Consider the following 23,002-nt stretch of genomic DNA (forward strand, 5'->3'; position numbering starts at 1 on the left):
ATATAAAAAGGAGTGGGATAGTCATGTAGCAAGAACAAGGAATAGATATCTCAAGTGCTCATTTGGTAAAGGAAAAAAGACTTAAGAAAAGGCCAGTAGCATGTTAGGAGGATCATTTGTGGAATATCTATGGAATAACATGGACAAGAATTGCATAGAATGAGAAGTCATGGATAGATGGCAGTCTGGAATGATAAAGAGAATACTCATATCAATGTGATTATAGATCCACTGAACTATAATAAGTAAAATATAGTATTGTCTCATAACCAAAACCAAATGACAAAGGCATAGGATTAAAAAAAAGACTTCTTTTTTTGACTAGAAAATAAAAGAGTTTGATTAGATGATCTCCAAGGTCTTTTCAACCTCCAACATTATTTTTCCCCAAGTCCCTTCTAATGCTAACATTCTCTGTTCTAAAACTTTTCCCAACAAACTTGAGATGTCTATAATCTATGATGACTGAATTTTAGGTTTAGTAAGAGCTATAAGAACTATATAATCTTAATTACACATGAGAAAGAATCGCCCCCCCCCCCCGGTACAAAACAGTCATCCAACTTTTGCTTACAGACCTTTAGTGAAAAGAAAACTCCTTATCTGCTATGGTAGCCCATTCCACTTTTTTTTTTATGTTTTTAAACCCTTAACTTCTGTGTATTAGTTCCTTGGTGAAAGAGTGGTAAGGGTAGGCAATGGGGGTCAAGTGACTTGCCCAGGGTCACACAGCTGGGAAGTGTCTGAGGCCAAATTTGAACCTAGGACCTCCCGTCTCTAGGCCTGGCTCTCAATCCACTGAGCTACCCAGCTGCCCCCTCCCCCCCCCCCCATTCCACTTTTGGATAGTTCTAATTGTTAGGAAACTTTTCCTGACACCATACTTAAATTTGTTCCTTTGAAGTTTACACATATTGCCCATTGGTATCAAGCAGAACATGTCTAAGCCATCTTCCTCTTAACATCTCCAAAAACTTTTAAGTCATATGGAAATGTTTTACATGATAACACATGTATAACAACCTATATCAAATTGCTTACCAGCAGAGAAGGGGTAGAGAAAGAATTTGGAATTCAAAATTTTTAAATTTGTTTTTACATGTAATTGGGGAAAAAAGTAAAATATAATCCAGAGGGAAAAATACTTTAAATTAGCGATTGTATCCCCATCTTCTCTTCTCTATGCTGAACATCCACCAAGTCCTTTAGCTAATTTAAAAGTGGCATAAAGTTAAGGCCTTTTCATCATTCAGGTTGGCTTCCTTTAGATGCTCTCTAGCTTGTCAACATCCTTCCTAAAATTTGGTGGCCAGAATGGAACATAGTACTCTAGAAATGGTCTGTATAACATAGCAAAACCATTAATTTCTTATTTATGTACCTTTGAACACAGTCTGAGATCAGCTATCATATGAATGAATGGATGGATGGATGGATGAAAAGCACTTATTAAGCTCTTACTATGTGCAAAAGCACTATGATAAGAGCTGGAGATACACATTGAAAAGCAACATAGCCCCTGTTCTCATGGAGCTCACATTCTGGGAAGGAAAAGAGGTCTCATATGCAATAGATGGTTACAGCTGGTCAAACCGAACATTCCAATGGTTCCTAGGATCAAGGGGCAAAACAGATGGTAGAGCATCATCTTTGGTGCCAGCTAGCTGGTTCAGTGGATTGAGAGCAATGCCGGGAGATGGGAGGTCCTGAGTTCAAATCTGATCACAGATACTTCCTAGCTGTGTGACCCTGGACAAGTCACTTAACCCCCATCACCTAGCCCTTAGCACTCTTCTGCCTTGAAACAGTATTGATTCCAAGATAGAAGGTAAGGATTTGTGTTTTTTTTAAGTACTATCTTTAATACCATTTCCATTGATAAAGCTGTATCTAATTCTGATGTTGAACCACTTGATAGTGACAAGCACCTTAATAGCAAGGACTTTTTTATTTTATTAGCTATGGCTGCTGAGGTTCCAAAGGCCAAAGCATCTCCTGCACAGGCAGCTTGCCAGGTCCTATTTCCATGAGGTCACTTTCCTAAATGATGGCTTGAGAGGTGGGGTGTGGAAGGGAGGTCCAGGCCTGGAGGCAAGACTGGTAGTCTGAAAGATACTACTATTCCTGGGTCACTAGAGCTTATCAGTGGTTATTTGTCATCAGTTTGTTTTGGTGGTTGCAGGAATCACTACTCCCCCATCCTCACAAGGATATTTTCCAATCATGAAGATTTCAGGGAGGAGGGGAGCAGGCTGGAAATATGACCAGTGGTCTAGTGGGGGAGCATTGCTATTTCTAGGTCTCTTGGACTCAGGGTCCTTTGCTGTTTCTATATGGGTCTGAGGGAAGGTGGTAGTTGAGGTGATTGGAAATTTGATGCCCTGTCATGATACACCAAATGTACACGCCATATTCTGTCTCTTCTTCAGGATGTTGTCTTGCCAACCCTACTGGTACCAGTCAATAGTTGTTGGCAGTGGCAAGGATGGATGCCATACTGGTTGATGATATTTATAGGAACCAGGTGGGAGCCCAGGTTAGGACTAGTGGTCTGGGAAGAAGAGTGCTGCTGCATCCAGGGTCCTGGGCTTACCTGCTTACCTGTGGCAGTTGGTTAGAAGTTGTTGATTAAGGTTAGTGGGCTTCTTCCCCACAAAAGTTGCCTTCCCCACCTTCATGATGTCTGATTATATGTGAATCCATATAGAACTTTCAATAAATTAATGCCTTCCCAATATTTTTGTTTAGATATTTAGATAAACTTCTTTAGATACCTTCCCTAAACTTTATTTAGACAATCTAGTCGTATTTCCCACATCTTGTATTTGTAAAGTTGATTTTTTAAATTTGCTTAAGTTTTTATATTTATTCCTATTAAATTTCATTTTAATTGACTTTCCCTAAGGTTCTTGCCTGTCTTCTTGGGTTTAAGCTATTCCTCCCAGTCTGTTGTGATCTGCAAATTCATAAGCACAATATTTATGCTATTATCCAAGTCCTCGATAAAAATATGAAGTAGAAAAGGGCCAAGCACAAAATTAGGGACACTCCTTTGAAATTATTAAACTAGTAATTACTACTCTTTGATTTCAGCTACTCAACTAGTTCTAAATCCATCTAATTATCTAGCCACATATTCTTTCTCTTTAAAAAATTTTGGTACCTTGAGAAAATCACATCTCTGTCAGGAGGTAGATAGCATGTTTAATTTTCAGTCCTCTGGATTTGGGGTTGGTGATTGTATTGATCAGAGTTCCTAAGTCTTTCAAAGTTGTTTGTCTTCTTGTAGTTGTTGTACAAATAGTTGTATAATATTGCTGTATAAATTGTATGCCTGGTTTTGTTACTTCATTCTGCATCAGTTCATATAGGTCCTCCCAAGGCTTCTCTGAAACTATCTCCTTCAAAATTTCTTATGGCAAAATTGAATTCCATAACTTGTCTTGCTATTCAATTGATGGGCACTCTCTTACTTTCCTGTTCTTTGCCGCTACAGAAAAAAGAGCTATAGTTCTGTATATATGTGTGATTTTCATTGTTCCTTGATCTTTTTGGAATAAAGTGTCTCTCAGTGATATTCACTGGATCAAAGGTTAGTTTAATAAATTTTTTTGGGCACACTTTCCAGAATAGCTGGGCCAGTTAATAACTCCACCAACAGTACATTAAGGCACTTATTTCCCCATAGCCCCTCCACTAGGTCTTTTTTTGGGCCAACTTTGCCAATCTTATAAGTATGAGCTGTTCTAATGTGCATTCCTAATTATTGGTGATTTGGAGCATTTTTTTTCATATGGCTATAGATAATTTGGATTTCTTCTTTGAAAACTTCCTGTTCAAATACTTTGACAAATTTATTAATTGTGGAAATGACCCACATCTTTCCATCCTATCCATGAGACAGCATAAGAGTTTTTATCAAATGTTCTGCTGAAAACTATGCCAATAGCATTCCCTATTCTATAAGTTTGGAAGCCCTGTCAAAAAAAAAAAAAGAATTAAGATTAGTCTGGTATGACTTATGTTTGATGAAGTCATATTGGCTTTGGGGGATCACTGTTTCCTTTTCTTCATGTTAATGAATCATATCTTTAATGACAATTTCTAGAGTTTGTCAGAGATATATGTCAAACTTGTTGGACTAGAGTTTACAGACTCCTTTTGCTTCTCATTTGCTTTTTGAAAACTGCAACAACATTTGACTACCAGTTCCATGTTTCCTAGTCTCCAAAATTTTTCAAAGGTCATTAACAAAAGCTCAGAAATCACATCTTTCAGTTGTTTCTATATCTGAAGATACAGTTCACCTGGGCCAAATTACCTGAACTCTTCAGGGGGAGCTAGAGGCTTTTTTTTTTTTTTTTTTACTGTCTCCTTACTCGTTTGGGGTATTAACTTCCCTATTAACTATCTTTGTGCTGTCCTTTTCCATCCAAAGGTTATTCTCTTTGACAGAGAAAACAGAAACGAAGGAAGAATTGTTTGTTATCCCAGTCACCTTAAGCAGTGGTCATATCCTTTAATTGATATTCCCCCTTTTCCCAGTATCACTTTTAAAAAAACCTTCAGAAAAACAAACCTTTTGTTGTCCTTAGTTTTCACTGTTAGGCTCAGCTTATTTTGTGCTTTCGTAGCCATTGAAACCATTCTTGTATCATGCAGTGCTTTACTCTTTATTCCATTACCTTCTTTGCTTCTATCTTCTTCGTGTTTCTTTTTAAAATTTAAGTTGATTGATGAATTACATGTGTAATTATATCTATCCCTTTGAACAATTCCTCCTTTTCTTCCCCATTAGAATTTAATTTTTTAATGTCTTCAGAATTTGATTCTTGGAAGTTTCTTATCCATCCTGGGCTGACTATGCTTATAGAATTTTAGTCCAGATGATCCAATGTTTCAAATATGCTCTCCCCAAATTTAGGGTGCATATGAAATGATTTCCAGTACTTCCTCCCAAAGCTCCCCATGATTCCTACTACAGAAATCAGTTCCTCTCTTTGATAATAATCAGATCCAGAATAAAATTTTCCCTTATTTGGTCATCTACATCTTGAGGGATGAAATTATCAATAAGGCAAGTCAAGAAATTGTTTGCTGCTCTGCTTTTGGCAGAGAGAGCTCCAGAATATGTCTGAATAACTGAAGGCTTCCCTAACTACTATAACATGCCTTTGTGTCAGGGTTGTGATTAGTTTTCTAATCTCATCTATCTCTTCTTTTTGTCCATCTCTAGACACTTAAAAATAAGATCAGGGTAAGAGTAGCCAAAAGAAATTTCTCTGACTTTATAATATTGTCTACTACTGGGTTTCCATTTAGTAGATCAATAAATGTTGCCTTTACTAATGTCTTACTCTGTTAACTTTTCATCGTGGCATGGAGGTGACCCTGGGTTCCTGAAAATTATTCTAGTGAGGAATAAGTTCTGGGAGTTCCTACCAAAATGGCAATGCTTTGTTATACAAGCCAAATGAGACTGTATGTCTATTATCTGATGACTAGCTTAGTTAAGTTTAGAAAGATTCATTATCAAGTTGGCACCCAGGTTATGATATTTTTAGCCAAATGTTGACTCTTGAAGACCATCTACTAAGTTATAAAAGTATTTTAATATATTTTAGAGTAACCACTAATGAAATTACAGATTCTTAGAACACTAAACTGAATGTCATTAATACTGTATTCAAAAAGTGAAGGGTGGGGGCAGCTCAGTGGATTGAGAGCCAGGCCTAGAGATGGGAGGTCCTAGGTTCAAAGCCAGCCTCAGACACGTCCCAGCTGTGTGACCCTGGGCAAGTCACTTGACCCCCATTGCCTACCCTTATCACTCTTCTGCCTTGGAGTCAATACACAGTACTGTGAAGGGTTACTATGCAATTGTTCTCATGCTGTACAAAAAACCTCAGAGGAAATGAGGCTACATTGAAACAAGAGAGAATTCAGTTAAATCTGAGTCCAGCAGCATGCCAATGGAACTTCCAAACAGACACAAACCAAAAAGAGTGCTGCACAGACCTGAACCAAGATCAGAAACTGGCAGAGTTTACACCAGGAGGACAGTGATCAGACTTTGCCCTGGATCAGACCGCTTTGGTAGTACTTAAAGTTTACAGATCCACAACCTGAGCTCTAGTGTAGCCACTACAAAGTGGGTGGCACAGGCAATGGTATCATAGGGAGAAAGCCATGTCTGAGTGAGGGCTAAATGAAGGAAGGAGAATAAAACAGATTTAAGATAAAAGGAAGTTAATCTTTTGTGAAGCAGGCATTCTAGAGGGAACAGTGAAAGGGAAGGGCAGACCTAGACTAGAATTTTGTGGGGTGGGGTTGTGGTGGATAAACACAAAGGAATAGTGAGTGAAATATGGGAAAGAGAGTTTGCACACAAATCACCAGAAATTTGGAATCACTGGGATGGAGTAAGTATAAGTTGATAGGAGTATGTTAAGTGATATGAGCAGTAAGTATAGACTTATCAGTTGCTAAAGTTTATTGAGAGAAGCCCAAAATGATATTGTTTGGCCTTCTCCCTTGAGGTTCAATCTCATGGTAGATGGTCATAAGAGACTGATGAGACCCCAGGAGGCCCAAGAAGATATGGAAGTCTAAAGCATGGGTTCCTTACTTATCTTAAAGAAGGATCTTGGAGGTGGTGTTGGGGAGGCTGCTATATACAACTTTCTAACAATTAGAGCTTTCCACAAAACAGGTTCCTTTAGGAAGTTAAATCCCCATTGCTGGAGATCGCTAAGAATAGATTATAATTGAAGGTATTTATGCTCCAGGTATAAGTTGGACTAAGATTCCTTTCATAATCTAAAATTTTATGAAATCCCAACTGTTGTTCACAGATAACCCTCTCCATAAGATTTTCCCTAACCACATTCCTCATTGAACTCATTCATACTTATTATTTAAGTCAGAAAGGAGAATGGGTAAGGCTTTACCCTCTTCTTTGTAACCATCAATCTAAGACAAAAATTTTAAGAATCCTAGAATGTTCAAGTTATGCTTGAACTAGAAGGACAACAGAACATAGAATACAGAGCTGGAAAGACTTTATGACTAAAAATGTTAAGAGCTAAAAAGCTCTTTATAATATAGAATGTTAGAACATGGAATGCAGAATGTTAGTTATACCCACATTTAATTCCTACCTACCAGAAAGAGATGGGTAATTTCTTCACAGGCCAAAATGAAATCAAGATGGAACAGAGGAATTTTGGTTTAGAAAAAAGGTTAATTAGAGACAGTTTATCTGCTCTTCGCCCACCTTGTTGACTCATGTAAATTAGAGGTGTTCAGACTATGTGACACACTCAAGTCACATTTGCTTTCTAAATTGCAGTATTTGAATGTGCCCCTGTTTATTCTGGGATCATTTCAATAATCAAACTTATGACCTGGTTTGATCATGTTGTTTATTCAGGTGCCCACTCTTGGGACTAGCCAGAAGCTCATAGGATTCTTCTCTCTGCCCTTCAAATGTATTGTTTACAGAATGAGTTTATGAATGCAGGGCAAGAAAGGAACCTTAGGGAAAACAGAAGGTGGCTAAGAACCAAGCAATTCTATTTTAGGGTAAACTGAAGTCCAAATAAGTTCCTGGTATAGATAAAGTAAATCAAGTTTAATGACTAGGTAGCAAAGAACAAAGACCCACATTTAGCGGTTTACAAGACCCTTACATTTCTATATGTCCTGTAATACTGCAACCAAAATATCCGTTGGCTATTTCTATCCAGGATCATTGAACCATAGAGATTAAAGGAAATTTGGAACACAGAATGTAAGAGCATGAGCATGTTTGAGCATAAAATAATATTAGCACTTGAAGGAACTAGTAGAGTCAATATACCTTTCTAGACTTTCTCCCCCTTCAGGTCATTCACTCTATGTGTCAGCTGTACTGGATTACTCTTTGTCCTAAAACAACCTCAGTGCTGTACTACATCCATTCTTTTGCTTACATTGTTTTTCGTGCTTGGACCATCATCTCTATTTCTCTACCAGCTGAGTTCTTACCCATTTCTTAAAGCCCAACTCCAATATCAGTTCCTTCAGAAAGTCTTCTCTGAACTACCACACCTCCCCTCACTCCCATAAACCTCATATAATACTTTGTTTTGTATCTCTACAATGAATTTTCATTTGATATTGTGTGTTATGGTTTTATTTGCACTTTTTTTTGCTGTTAACTTCCTTAAGTGCAGGGATTTCATATCTAAATTTTGTTTAAGCCCCAAGTGGTATGTACATTTTTTACAGGTGCTTAGTAAATGTTGACTGAATGAATGGAATTTATGAGCCATAAGAAACCTCAAAATATAGAAAGTCATTTCTAAAGTCTATCAAATTTAGATGCTAACACCATGGTCTATGATGTGCTTGAATAAGTAAATAGAAATGGCACGGAAGAAAACAAAAATGGGAAAAAAAGTTGGAGCAGATCAAATCAACACAAAGGAAGTCTGTTTTGGAGGTTATATAGGTTTAGGATTTTGTAGGAATGAATTTCAAGATATCAGACAGATACCAAGCACCTGGAAAAAATTATAACATTACTAATGCCTCAAAAAATGTGACAGAAAGGATATGAATAACAAATAATTCATCAGGGACTAGCCAAGAGATAGAGTAAAGCAGTAATGCTTCCTTGACCACTACAATTCAGCTCTAGAGGTATGTGCTGTGGCTCTATCCCTCTACTGGGACTCAGCCTGAAAAGAGAATAAAAGCTCTGCATTGATATTTCAATCCTAGGCCCCAGAGGAGAGAGAATGATATTCAACACCTAGAGGAGCAGTATGGCCTCACAGTAATTACTCAGATTCTAATCCCCTGAAGGAAGAGATCTGAGAATTGGCCTCTAGGCAGGGATCAGCACCTCAGAATGGTTACTCCAGTCTCTGAAGAGGATCTAAGACTTAGATCTCAAACCTATCACTCTATCTAGGAGAGGGGATCTCAGACTATGGTGAAGAAAAGAGTTCAACAATGTTTCTCTGACTCCAGTAGCAAATGGCATAGCATTTAAATACTTAAAGGAAAAACTAAATGAGTTAGAGGAATAATTAGACAGTAAAACTATAATTGCAGAAGATGTTGGTATTCCCCTTTCCAAGCCAGACAAATCTAAAAAAAAAAAAAATAATAAACAAGAAAGAAGGTATGGACATGGATAGAATTTTAGAAAAGTTAGATATGATAGATCTATGGCAATTACTGAATAGGAATAGAAATAAACATATTTCACAGTTGTCATAGAACTTTAATAAGGCATAAAAACTTCAAAATAAATGCAGAGAAAGAGTAATATTAAACACATCCTTTATGTGTTTAACTCTGCAATAAAATAAATGAAAAAATAAATCCTTACAACATTTCTCTGCAAACAAATATAAGAAAATAACTAAAATTATATTCAATAGTGGGCAAATGAAAAACACTAAAAGTCAGTTGGATACTAAATATTTAACGTAATACTAAAAAACTGATAGGTCAAGGAACAAATCATAGAAACAATAGATAATTTCATTAAAGATAATGACAACAATGATACAACATATTAAAATTCTTAGGATATAGCCAAATCAGTTCCAAGACAAAGATTTCTGTCCTAAACATTTTATTCAGCAAAAATCAGAAAAGATCAATGAATTGGGCATATAAATAAAAAAGACAGAAAACTAAGACATCTTGAAAAACTCGAATAGCAAAATATACATATTAAAGAGATATGAATAAAATTGAAATTAAAGATGAATTAACAAATAAAATCAAGACTTTAAAAAATTAATAAAAGGGGCAGCTGGGTAGCTCAGTGGAGTGAGAGTCAAGCCTAGAGACAGGAGGTCCTAGGTTCAAACCCGACCTCAGCCACTTCCCAGCTGTGTGACCCTGGGCAAGTCACTTGACCCCCATTGCCCACCCTTACCAATCTTCCACCTATGAGACAATACACCGAAGTACAAGGGTTAAAAAAAAATTAATAAAAGACAATCTACTAGCTAATTTGAGAAGAAAACCAAATTATCAGAATCAAAAATGAAAAAGAATTCACAATAAATGAGGAAGAAATAAAGGACATTATTAGAAACTGTTTTTCCATAATTATATGTGAATAAAACTGACAACAAATAAAATGGATGATATTTTAAAATATAAAAAAATCAAATTAACAGAACAAGAAATTGAGAAACAAACTAATCTTAAAAAGAAAAAAAACTTGAACAAGCCATAAATGGACTCCCAAAGAAAAAAAATCCAAGATCAAATATCTGTGAAATATTTAAAAAATTAGTTTAACTATTACACAAGTCATTTGCAAAAAAAGTAAAAGAAGTGAACCTAGTTACAGCAACGCAATAAGAAAAAGAAACACTAGAGAATCACCTCAAAAATAAATGTTAAATAACTTCAGCAGAGTTGCTGGATGCAAAATAAATCCACATAAATCATCAGCATTTCTTCATATTACCAATAAAACCCAGTAGCAAGATATAGGAAGAGAAATTCCATTTAAAATAAGAAAAGAATGTAAAAAAATTGGGAGTCTACCTACCAAAATATGCACAGGATGTAATGAATAAAATTACAAAATACTGTTTTTGGAAATACATAAATATTTGGGAAAGCAGTAAGTGTTCATGGGTAAGTCAAGCCAACAGGATAAAAAAAAGAACGCTATTAAAATTCACTTATTTAGTGCTATGCCAATCAACTACTGAAGGATTACTTTTATGCAACTAGAAAAAAATAATAACAAACTATATCTGGAGAGACAAAATTAATTAATCTTAAGGGAAATAAGGCCATTAATGTGAAAAGAAATAATGAAAAAAAAAATGGAACTACAAAGGAAGGACTTGAGCAATATCATATCAAACCATATTATAAAGCAGTAATCACTAAAACAATTTGTGACTAGTTAAAAAACAGGAAGAATCAGTGGAATAGATTAAGTACATGACATATAGAAGCAAACATAGTAGCTTAGATCTCAGCTACTAGTATTGAGAATTTATTATTTGGGGGCAGCTCAGTGGATTGAGAGCCAGGCCTAGAGATGGGAGGTCCTAGGTTCAAATCTGGCCTCAGATACTTCCTAGCTGTGTGACCCTGGGCAAGTCACTTAACCCCCATTGCCTAGCCCTTATCACTCTTCTGCCTTGGAACCAATACACAGTATTGATTCTAAGAAGGAAGGTGAGGGTTTTTAAAAAAAAATTACTATTTGACAACAAACACTATTGGGGAAAACTCAAATAGAAATTAGGTTTAGATCAACACCTCACACCATATACCAAGATATGTTCCAAAAGAATATAAAAGGTCACACCATAAACAAATTAGAGGAACAAAGAAGAAATTACCTTTCAGGTCTATGGATAGGGGGAGAGCTCATGATCAAAGGATAGGGAGAACCATAGATGATAAAATGTACAATTTTGATTACCTAGCACTAAATTTTTTTACACAAACAAATTCAATGCAGTTAATATTAGAATGGGAAAAGTAAAATGAGAAAAATCTTTGTGATGAAAAAAATAACATTAATATTGTAAAAATTGACCATTTTTGAAAGACTTAGGAACTTTGATCATTGAGTGATCAATTATTATTCCAGAGGGCAGATGATAATAAATGCTACCCACCTCATTCTAGAGAGGGATGGATTAAAGAAGCATAATAAGATGAACATTTTGGATATTCCAGATATGTTAATTTGTATTGCTTGACTATGCTTACTTGTTACAAGAGTTTTGAATTTCTTTTCTTTTTTTTCTAGTCTATGTATGTGAAAGGGGAGATGGGAGAGAGAAAAAATGCATGATAATTAGAAATCAATAAAATAACTAATGATTCACACCTTTTCGTCTTTACAAAACCTTTATGATAATAAGCTATATATCAAAGCAACCTTGCTAAGAATATAAAACAGCATTATAAAGGTATAAGTAAAACAACAAATAGAAAACAGGCAGTCTTTTATAAATAATATTCTACAACAGAACACATCTTGATAGTCATACATAATCTTAAAAATGTAGAGAATACAAAATCCCACTATATTGTTTGTTGACTATTAAAAAGTATTGTATATTAATCACAAGTACAAAATGCAACCTTAATGAATATAAAATTCCATTATAAATATTGTTTGTTGACTATAAAAATATTGTATATAAATTATTAGTCCAAAATGGAAACTTAATGGCTCTCTACCAACAAGGCTTCTCTCATGCTTACATCAATATCTGATGAAACAATAAATAAACTAATTAATCTTGATTATTAATCAAAACGGCAGAAAACAAGCAGACATATACTCACTTAAGGTATTTGTTACTATTCTAGTGGATATCCAGAAATGAAGCATTTCTTAAGGATATACTATGTGCTAGGCTCTGTGCTAAGATGTTTATAAATATGACCTCATTTGATCTTCACACTAACCATATGAAGTATGTGCTATTATCCCTAATATGCAATTGGGGAGACTGAGGCAGGCCTTGGCTAAGTGATTTGCCCAGGGATCAGAAAGCTAATGTCTAAAGCTAGATATTCCTGACTCTAAGCCCAGAACTCTATATATACCATACCCACCAAACTGCTTCTGTCTAGCACAGAGTACAAATGGAAGGGATTGCCTATAGTTTATGAGGTCCTCTAGTTAACTCTTACTTGTAGATTATATTATGTTTCCTTTATCATTCCATAAAGCATTTTTGCACCTCCTAAATGACTTTCTAAATGACATAATCTAATAATCTAGATTATGAAATATAATAGTATGGCAGCTCATATAGCTATTATTAATACCTACATCTTGGCTAGACATTGTAAATATACAATGAACTCAGCACAAAATTGAATAGGAATAAGAGAATAGGTTGAATATATATTGTTTGGAAAATTCCACAGTGCTTTCAATTACCCTAAGATTCTCTCTGAAACAAAATCACAATGTTTTAACACCAGCATTTACCTGAAGCTATATAGCTATGAATCACAGTAGAGTCTCAAAGGAATCCAATTCAAAGAAATGTAATAAATGTTTATAAAGAGCCTGCTGGACAGAGTGACAGGCCTGTAGTCAAGAAGGTTCAAATCCAAATTTGGCTTCAGACACTAGCTGGGTAACCCTAGACAAGTCACTTAACTCTGTCTCAGTTTCTCATCTATAAAATAACTGGAGAAGAAAATGGCAAACTATTCTAGTGTCTCTGCCAAGAAAACCCCCCAAAAAGGGATCACAAAGAGTCAGACACAACTGAAATAATTAAGCAAAAAAATTTGTAAAGCAAGGCATTTATCTTTCTAATGATACAGAGCCAAAAGTGAAACAGTCCTGGCCCTTAAGGAACTTACATTCTAGTAGAAGGATACAAAATATACAGTAATAAGTAAATATAAAATAACTTGCTGAGGAAAAAAATGCTACAAAGTAAGGAGCTCATACATGAAGTACCTGACCTTTACCTCGGATGGAGCAGGGACTATTAAGTGGCAGAGCTGACAAGGATTGTAGCACACATGTGAGGAGCTACTTGTGCAAAGATATTGAGGTCCAAGATGTAAGTCATGATTAGAGAAGAGGTATAAAGCAAGTTTGCCTGAAATGGAGAGTCTAGTAGGTCTAGTAGGCCATCTACTAGATGGAGGGATGGATGGATGATTATAAAATAGGCTATAGCCTACTGCCTTCAAAGAATTATACACAAGAAACTGCATAAACCAATCATCAAGATATATACAGAAAAGAATGTATGGTAGTTATGAATGAGGGTGAAAAATAACAAGCTTATATTCTGTACTACCATCCACATAATGTCAGGAGATCTAAAGGAAGATCCCTTGTAATATGAATGCCCAATGGAGAGAAGGCAGGAAGTGGATGGGGTGTGATCTGCATCATGGAGGGGAAGTTCACATTGACAAGATCATAGATCTATTCCAATATTAAAGTAGTTTTTTGATCCCTTTCAGCAGGAACATTCTAACTTTAACATTCTAATAAATATTTGTTGAATGTCATGGCCATACATTAGGAATTAGTAGAAATTTTTTTCTGGGCCAGTAATAAGAACAGAGATATTTTTTCTCTTTACATGCAGTATAAGTTGTGTAGATTATCAATGAGTGAATCGATATAGTATTTGGGTAATCTTTGTTTTTTTTTTTTTGTTTGATTTTTGGTCTGCAATGATCTTCCTATCCTTGACTACTAACACGTATTTATGGATAAATGGAAAGAAGAAATGAGCACACCTGCATTTCTCAAGAACCGATTCCTGTAGTCTCTGACCACCCTAGTTTGAGGGTCATAGAATCCATCGCCACAATCATAACAACCTTCAGGAATTCTTCGAGGAGGGTCTAAGTTGGTGAGCTGAGAAATTCCTGAAAAGAACACAATATGATTAATTCACTTTTAGAACTGGATCATATAATCAGGTTTATAGTACATAGTGCATCTATTATATGATCCCTTCAGCTCTAGAATTCTATCTTCTACATTTTTTTTCTAAACTCTAATACTCTATATTCTAAGATTCTTCCCACCTATAACATTCCATGTTCTGAGGTCCCTTTTGGTTCAGATATTCTATTATTTTTCTTTATATAAAAAATTAACCCTTACCTTCCATCTTAGAATTAATACTTTGCATTAATTCCAAGTCAGAAGAGTGGTAAGAGCTAGGCAATGGGGGTTAAGTAACTTGCCCAGGATCATACAGCTAGAAAGTGTCTTAGGCAAATTTGAACCCAGGATATCCCATCTCTAGGCTTTATTATTACTCTTATAAGATATAGAGAGGAAACTGCTAGAGAGGAGAAAAGATAATTGTTGTGGAGGAAGCAAATTCAAAGTGTATTGAGGTTGAGGCTAGAAGACAAGGGTTCTAACCATCATTCACTCAACTGAAACTCCAAAATTACTGATGATCCTTAGTTGTCAGTTTAATACACTTTAAAAAATCCTTATGCACATTGACATCTCTGCTGCATTTGATACTGGATAACATTCTCCTCAATACATTTATCCCTTCCACATTGCGGGGATTAGAGGCACAGTACACACAATCTGGAAAATCCACATAAAACTTTTTGGCTCTCTCTTCATAACAGAGAAGTCTGAATTTTTTTCTTTTTTTTTTTTATGAGGTGTTTACAGTACTGTATTATAAATTTTGGGCCAACTATGCATTTCTGCATTTCTAAATTTTTTCTGTGTTGTCTACAAGCCTTTGCAAGTCTGCAGCTTCCACAAAACTCCTCCAAAATTCCCATTTAATTTCTTATGTCAATCCATGATACATTAAAACTATGGAGAAAGTCATGATGTGGAAGGGATAACTGTACTTATTTCTTTCTAGGCTTTCATGACACTGCTCTCTCTTAGATCTCTTCTTATTTCTCTGTCTCCTTTGCTGGTTCTCCATCCATGTTATATCTATTAACTTACTGCTGTCTCCCAAGCTCTATCCCAGTTCCTCTTTTCCATTCACTATACACTGTCTTTGGATTATCATCTCTATGCAGATGATTCCCAATTCTACTAACCAGTCTCTCCTGGCCCAAAGGCATCTCAAAATCGATATATCTGAAATATATATATATGTATATACATACATATATATATCATTATAAAAATATATCATTAGCTTTCCCCCTCAAATCCCTCCCCATTTCTGAACTTCTCTATTACTGTAGGGAGTATCTTCATCCTCATTAGTCACTCAGGATTGCTACCTCAGTGTTATCTTTGTTCATCCCATATACTAAACTTGTCATTTTTACCTTCACAACATTTCTCATTTATGTCTCCTTCTCTCTATTCATATAGTCACTACTCTTTTCTGTTTGACATTTCAAGTTTTCATAACCTGATTCCTTCCTACCTTTCTAGGCTTCTTATGTTTTATTTTCCTTCATCCACTCTATGATCTATCTGGCCTACTTGCCATTCCTTGCCCCTCCCCCCTTCCCCAGACACTTCCTCTTCTGTCTCTTTGCCTTTGTGCTGGTTGTACCTCCATCTGGAATGCTCTTAGTTTCCCTGGCTTCTTTCAAAGTTTGTCACAAAGTCCACTTGCTACAAGAGGCCTTTCCTAGTCCCTCCCGCTAGTGCCCTTCCTGCCTTTCCAATTTACTCAGCATCTGCTTCTCTGTCCAGTTTCAACTCAATGGAACAAGATGCCTCTCCCAGGATAATCATCACCACCAAGCTGCTAATGCAAGCCAGGATCCTCTCAGTTTCCTTTCCCCTCTGACTGGAGGGCTGGAGGGGAAAGAAACAAATTCCTTCCAATACTTTCCTATATAGAGAGCAGAATTTGGACTGGCTCAGATCACTCTATTTTGCATCTTCTGCAGCCTGGTTTAACTCCACAGAATAAGAACGCACCCTTTGCCTACACTTCAAATTTGTCATAACCCAAACTGCCAGGTATAGCTATAGTAGGCATTTATTAAATTGAATTGAATTCCTAAGATTACCTTCTATCTTTCATGGTATAATTTATATGTGCCTTATTTCCATGTTACCTCTCCCATCAGGGAAGGATCTGTTTTTGCCTTTTTTGTAACATTATTATTATTATTATTATTATTATTATTATTATTATTATGCATAATGCTTGACACATAGTTAATGTTTAATAAATGCTTTCTGACTTACTAGATATGGATGAAACCTCAGGTAAATCTCTTTACAATTTAAGGTCTTAGTTTCTTTATAAACTGTAAATATATTTGTGTAATCTAACTCTTAGAGTTGTTATTAAGCCAATGCTTAAGATACTCAAGATATGGGAATAAAGATCATATTGGAAAGATTTTACTGTTAAGACTATCATAAACATTGCTTAAAATGTTGATGTTCTATTATTTTCTTCTACTCTTTGGTTTACACTAATAATTTTTTTAACCCAGCCTATTATTTTCCCCCCAATTCCTACCCTTACTGCTCAGTTTCTACATTACATAGAAAGGAAAATAAATTTTGTACCTGCAGGCTTCAGGCCTTCACAGATTTCAGTGTAAAATCTTCTATCATAGCCATCACAATAATGCCATTGTTCTTCATTGTACTTTAAGCCATCAGCAAAGGTATAATGCCCCTGAAAGGGAAGTCATATACCCATCTAATGAATCTGAGACCTGGGGAACAAACAGGGTAGATATCTCTACCTTGATGCCCTGCCTACATTTCAAAGTTGCCATAACCCTGACCAAATTCAACATCTTTCTCCCTAAAAGTTTTTTGACTTCTGAATTTTCTATTTCTGTTGGTGATATCACTACTTTTTCAGGTACCTATATTAAAACTAATTTTAAAAAATCTTTCTTTCTCTCTTCCCCATCCACAGTCACTAAGTTCTAATGATCCTATATCCACAATGTCTTTTGCATCAGTCCTTTCCTTTCCATCTACTATTCCCATCTTCATTCAGACTCGTATTATGTCTTGCTTGGATTATTTGAATGTCCTTCTTACTCATTTGTCTGCTGTCAGTCTCTTGCTTCCCCTATTATACTATTGTCAGATTTCTCTTCCTAAAATAGAGATCTTATCATATCATTGTCCTTCAAAGCCTCCTTCTCCCTATGAAATTCACAGAATAAAAATCATTTCATTTTAAATTCTTCACCTAGTTTTCTACAACATATCTCATCTCCTTTCCCAGACATCTAACACAACTACCCTGATGACTACTCAGTGTTCCCTGTACCTGATGTCCCATTCTTTCTTGTCACCAAATCTTCATTCAAGCTGCTCCTAAAATGGATAACCCTCTTTCTTAGTTAGCCTGCCTAATCTTCAATGCTACCTCCTTTTTCCCTTTTGAATATATATCTCAGTATTTTTTCTTCTCATTGGAATTTATCACATTTTGCTTTGCATTAATTATTTTTGTCCAAGTCTTGTCTCCTCCACTAGACTGTGCACTCCTTAAAAGGAGAGATCAGAGCTTTGTCCCTCTACTCCTCATCCCCTTCTCCCTCCAATTTGCCAGTGCCAACCACAAGGCTTTGTATATGGTAAGTGCTTACCATTTGTCATCAGTTGAATGATAATTATGCTTCAACTTTAATCTTCATTTAAATTATTTATACAAAGAATCCTTAAAGGTGACCAAAGATGTATTCTAGAGGTCCTTGAAAGGAAGGATTCTCAAGAACATATAATAAAAGGGAAAGGGAAGATTTAGAGGACTCTGAGGAAAGGAGGGATTTTTCTCAATTAAAAGTCTTTTGCTTTGCCTGTTACATTTGTCATTTTTAGTTTGCTCACTTGTATCTTGGAAAAGCATTGGATTTTGAGTAAGGGGCCTCAATTTGTATTGACAAGTTTATAGGATTTAGAAAGGGAAGGGAGGCAGTGGATTGAGAGCCAGGCCTAGAGACAGGAGGTCCGAGGTTCAAATCTGGCCTCAGACCCTTCCCAGCTGTGTGACCCTGGGCAAGTCACTTGACCCCCATTGCCTACCCTTACCACTCTTCTGCTGTTGGCTCCAAGACAGAAGGTAAGGGTTTAAAAAAAAAAAAAAAGAAAGGGAAGGGACTTTGGATGTCATCCTGGTCTAATACCTTCATTATTCTGATGAGGAAATTGAGACCTAAAGAGGTAAAAAAATTATCTGAGGTCATTTAAGATTCACAGTATAATGGAAAGAATTCTGAATTTAATATCAGATATTCTCATATCTCAGCTCAGCTACTTACAAGATCACTTCTGTGACCCTGGGGAGGTCATATAACCTCTATAAGTATCAATTTCCTCATCTGGATCTCATAAGATGAAAGCTCTGGTGGTTGGTGTTTAGAGTTGAAGGAAGGGATACAAAGATAAATAAGATATGAGCTCTGTCCTTAGGAATTTACAATTCAGTGAAAGACAAATTTTATAAACAAATGGCTATAAGACAGAGTGTGATAAGTGTCACTGAGAGGGACAGAGTGCTATGGGAATTCAGAGACAGAAGAACTCAAACCTGACTGGTGAGATTAAGAAAGGGAAGACTTTCTAAAGGAGATGGTATTCAAGATGAACCTAAAAGAATGGAGAGGTTTTCAACAAAAAGAAATTCAGTAAAGAGGGGTGAAGCTCCCTTTAAGGTCTCTTCTTTGTATAAATCCTGTGATCTTAGTATAAGTTACAAAACCAGGATTCAAATCCAGGTCTTATGACTCTAAAGTTGATACTCTTTCTACTACACTCTCTATAATATTTTCCTCATTTGTAAAATGAGACAGTTAAGTGATGCAGTAGATAAAGTGCTAGGCCTAGAGCCTAAATCTGACCTGAGACACTTATTAGATGTGTGATCTTGGGAAAGTCACTTAACCTTTGACTATTTCAGTTTCCTTAATTTTAAAATTTTAAAATGTGAGGACAAAATAAGATATTTGCAAAGTGACCAACACATAGTAGGTACCATACAAGTGCTAGCTATTATTATTATTATTATTATTATTAAAATAGGGACAAAAATCTTTGCATTTTGTATCTATCCAAGGGCTCCTGTTCTTGAAGAGACAAGATTCCTAGTTGTGTCTCCTGGAAGAAGCCAAGTACCTTTGATTCGGGCTGACAGTGGGCAGTAAGGGGTAGTAATAGGAACAAGACCCTCATACTATGAAATCTTGCATTTTTCAATAGTTAGAACTGCTTAAATATCAATTGAAAAACCTGTAGTTTCAGCATTACCCAAGCATGAATTGTAGATTGTTCAATTACCCACTCTGTGTATTCAATCTGTGACATTCTATACTGGGCATCAGCTTTGAAAATACTTTTATTAATTACTTATATTGTTCTTAGAAATAATTACTAATTCCTCCTAATTAGAGAAATACAAATCAAAACAACTCTGAGGTATCACCTCACACCTAGTAGGTTGACCAATATGACAGTAAAGGAAAATAATAAATGTTGGAGGAGATATGGTAAAATTGGGACCCTAAGGCATGGTTGGTGGAGTTGTGAACTGATTCAACCATTCTAGAAAGCAATTTGGAATTATGCCCAAAGGGCTTTAAAAGAATGCATGCCCTTTGATCCAGCAATACCACTACTGGGTTTGTACTCCAAAGAGATAATAATGAAAAATGTATCATAGCTACACTCTTTGTGGTGGCAAAAAATTGGAAAATGAGGGGATGCCCTTCAATTGGGGAATGGCTGAATGAATTGTGGTATCTGATAGTGATGGAATACTATTGTGCTGTAAGGAATGATGAACTGGAGAATTTTTATATGAACTGGAAAGACCTCCAAGAACTGATGCAGAGTGAAATGAGCAGAACCAAGAGAACATTGTACACTGAAAGTGAAACATTGTGGAACTATCCAATGTAATGAACTTTACTGGTAGTAGCAATACAATAATCCAGGACATTCCTGAGTGACTAATGAGAAAGATTATGCTATCCACATTAAGAGAAAGAACTATGGGAGTAGAAATGCAAAAGAAAAACTTATGACTTATCACTTGCATATATGGGTATATGATTTGGAATTTCAGCTTTAAAAGATTGCTCCATGGTAAAAGTGAATAATGTGGAAATAGGTATCAAATGATGCCGAATTGCATGTCAGCTCTGGGAGGGGGGAAGGAAAAGGGGAGGGAAAGAAAATGAATCATGTGAACATGGAAAAATATTTTTAAAAAAATAAATTTAAAAAAGAAGTAATTACCTATAGTGGTCCTCCAATGTACCGCATCCCCCTACCATGCTCTCATTTTAGAAGGGTAGCAAGCCCTCTCTCCCGTTTACAAATGATGACAAGGTGGACAATGGAGAAACATGAAATGTGCACACTAGGGACTCTGGCATTCCAGAAGAATCCCCCCAATCTTGTATATGCCCCTTATTCCCTATGGCAACAAACTCCAAAATGCACTTCCACTTTAGTTTGGAAAGGGAGATGCTAAACTACCAGACCCCAATAAATATGCCAACTCTGATCCACAGTGTGTGGAAGCTGCTACTTTACAATGGAAGCTGCCACTCCACAACAGAGCTGCTACTCCATACTATTAGCTCCAAAGAGGCTACTCGGCCAGCCCCTGGCCTTATCAATCAGCCCTAAGGCTACCTGGTTAGCTCCCAGACTATTCTACCTGCTGTTGGGCCATTATACCACCAAAAACCACCTCTTCAAATAATTCATTTCTTTCTTCTGTATAGTCTCCCATTCTTGGGGAGAGACCCTGCTACAAATTTGGGTGTGTTTCTCCCATATCACCTTTATGATTCTTCCTTTTTCCCATGTGGCTTCATATTTGCTCCCACTAGGAAAGTACAGCGTTCCTTTGCCATGAAACATTCCATCTTTCATTTGCCCTTTATATTTTGTATCCGTTGGGAGAATGTAGATGGCCTCACCTTCCATCCTATTTTAAGAAGACATAGAATTTCATGGAATATTATTTATGATAAGACAAAAATTAAAAACAAAATGTTTGGGAAATTGGAAAATGGCTAAACATATTGTGGTATATCAGTATAATGGAATTTTACTGTGCTACAAGGAATGACACATATGAAGAATTTAACAAAACATGAGGAATCTTATATGAAGTGACAGTGAACAAAGCAGAATCAAAAGGACAATATACATATATTACAACTAAATAAATGAATACAACTTCAAACAACATTAACTTGTAAAACGCACTCATCCTTTTAACAAACAGAAAAGTACTAAAATATAAGGTTATATGTAAATACCACTAAATCACTCTTTTACATTACTTCTATTTTGGGGAGGCTTAATATTGTGAAATTCAATTGGGAGGACACTGAAGTTTTTAACTGCATAATGTGTCAAAGCAAAATTTATCAAGGAAAATTTTAAAAGAATAATTTTATAGAATCCTAGAACTATTACCACTGGAAGGAGCTTTAAGAACAAAGAATCTGTTAGAGATGCAAGCCCGAGATCATAGAACATTAGACTATTGAATCTGGAAAGTTAAGAGATGGAAGAGCTGCCAGGGTATAAAATATTAGAATGTAGTTTATTAGACCTGAAATAGGTCATAGAACATTAGCACTAAATTGGACCTTTAAACATAGAATATTAGAACACAGGTTAGCATATAAAATCTTAGAAAATGGAAGACAGTGTTGGAATAAGACTCAAAATATAAAACATAAGAGTAACCCTTATCATTATCATGAAATGAGAACTGAGGTCTAAGGAGGAAAAAGTGATATATTTAAAGTCACACAGCTAGATTAAAAAAAGCAAAGCTTGAAGAACTCAGGTTCATTACAATTCACCAGGTTGCCTTTTCATATTAAGTGAAAAGTTTTTAAAGTCATAATTCAAAAACTGGAAGGAGAAAAAGGCAGTTTTTAGTCATGTTGGGCCAGGGTAGGTACAGACCAATGTCACAACGTGGTGTCTCCATCTCTTCAACTTCAAAATGAAGGGTTGATCCCTTTCAGCTCTAACAGTCTATGACTCTATGACATGGCCTTAGGAGTCTAGGAGGGAACGGGAAGGGTGTACTTTTGGTGACATTTGGGATTATGAAATTTGACACACTTGGGGGAGATGGAGTCAAAACGTGACTGCAGAAGGGTAGGGGGATGCGAGTGCTTAATCAATTCAAGATATACTTGGTCGAGAGGGCGGTGCTGTCCTGATAGGGCCGGCTGGTGGAAGCTCGTTCGGACTTAGCTGGGCCTCGTCGGGTTGGCTTGAGGACACCACAGGGGGGCTTCTTGTTGATATAACAGATGCCGCCATGGCAAAGCGGGGTCATGGAGGAGTTGTCCTCTGTTTCTTCTAATATCGGTTCCATCTTCTTGCAGGCCTACTGCCATGCGTTTACAAAGTCCTTTTCTTACCTTCCATTAACATATTCACCACAGTACTGGCTACCCGTATACTCCATAGCGTCCGCTCAGTCCTCCACGTTCAGCCGCCGATACTGTGTACCGCGCCCTCACTATAGCAACTGGTTCTACGCAT

The 23,002-nt window shown here is 36.2% G+C and overlaps 1 protein-coding gene across 1 annotated transcript in view; it reads right to left on the reverse strand.

The window, feature by feature from the left end:
* The window catches only part of MORN5 (MORN repeat containing 5), a 49,958-nt gene extending 27,126 nt beyond the window's left edge, over positions 1–22,832 (reverse strand). The window contains exons 1-4 of the mRNA XM_044661502.1: positions 22,648–22,832; positions 21,266–21,413; positions 17,021–17,132; positions 14,278–14,409 (exon numbers count right to left, since the gene is read on the reverse strand). Coding sequence (XP_044517437.1) covers positions 14,278–14,409; positions 17,021–17,132; positions 21,266–21,413; positions 22,648–22,832 — 577 coding nt within the window. The remainder of the gene's footprint in view (positions 1–14,277; positions 14,410–17,020; positions 17,133–21,265; positions 21,414–22,647) is intronic.
* Positions 22,833–23,002: the final 170 nt, after the last annotated feature.

The sequence above is a fragment of the Gracilinanus agilis genome, chromosome 2 (genome assembly GCF_016433145.1).
Source record: "Gracilinanus agilis isolate LMUSP501 chromosome 2, AgileGrace, whole genome shotgun sequence".
In the NCBI taxonomy this organism is placed as follows: Eukaryota; Metazoa; Chordata; class Mammalia; order Didelphimorphia; family Didelphidae; genus Gracilinanus; species Gracilinanus agilis.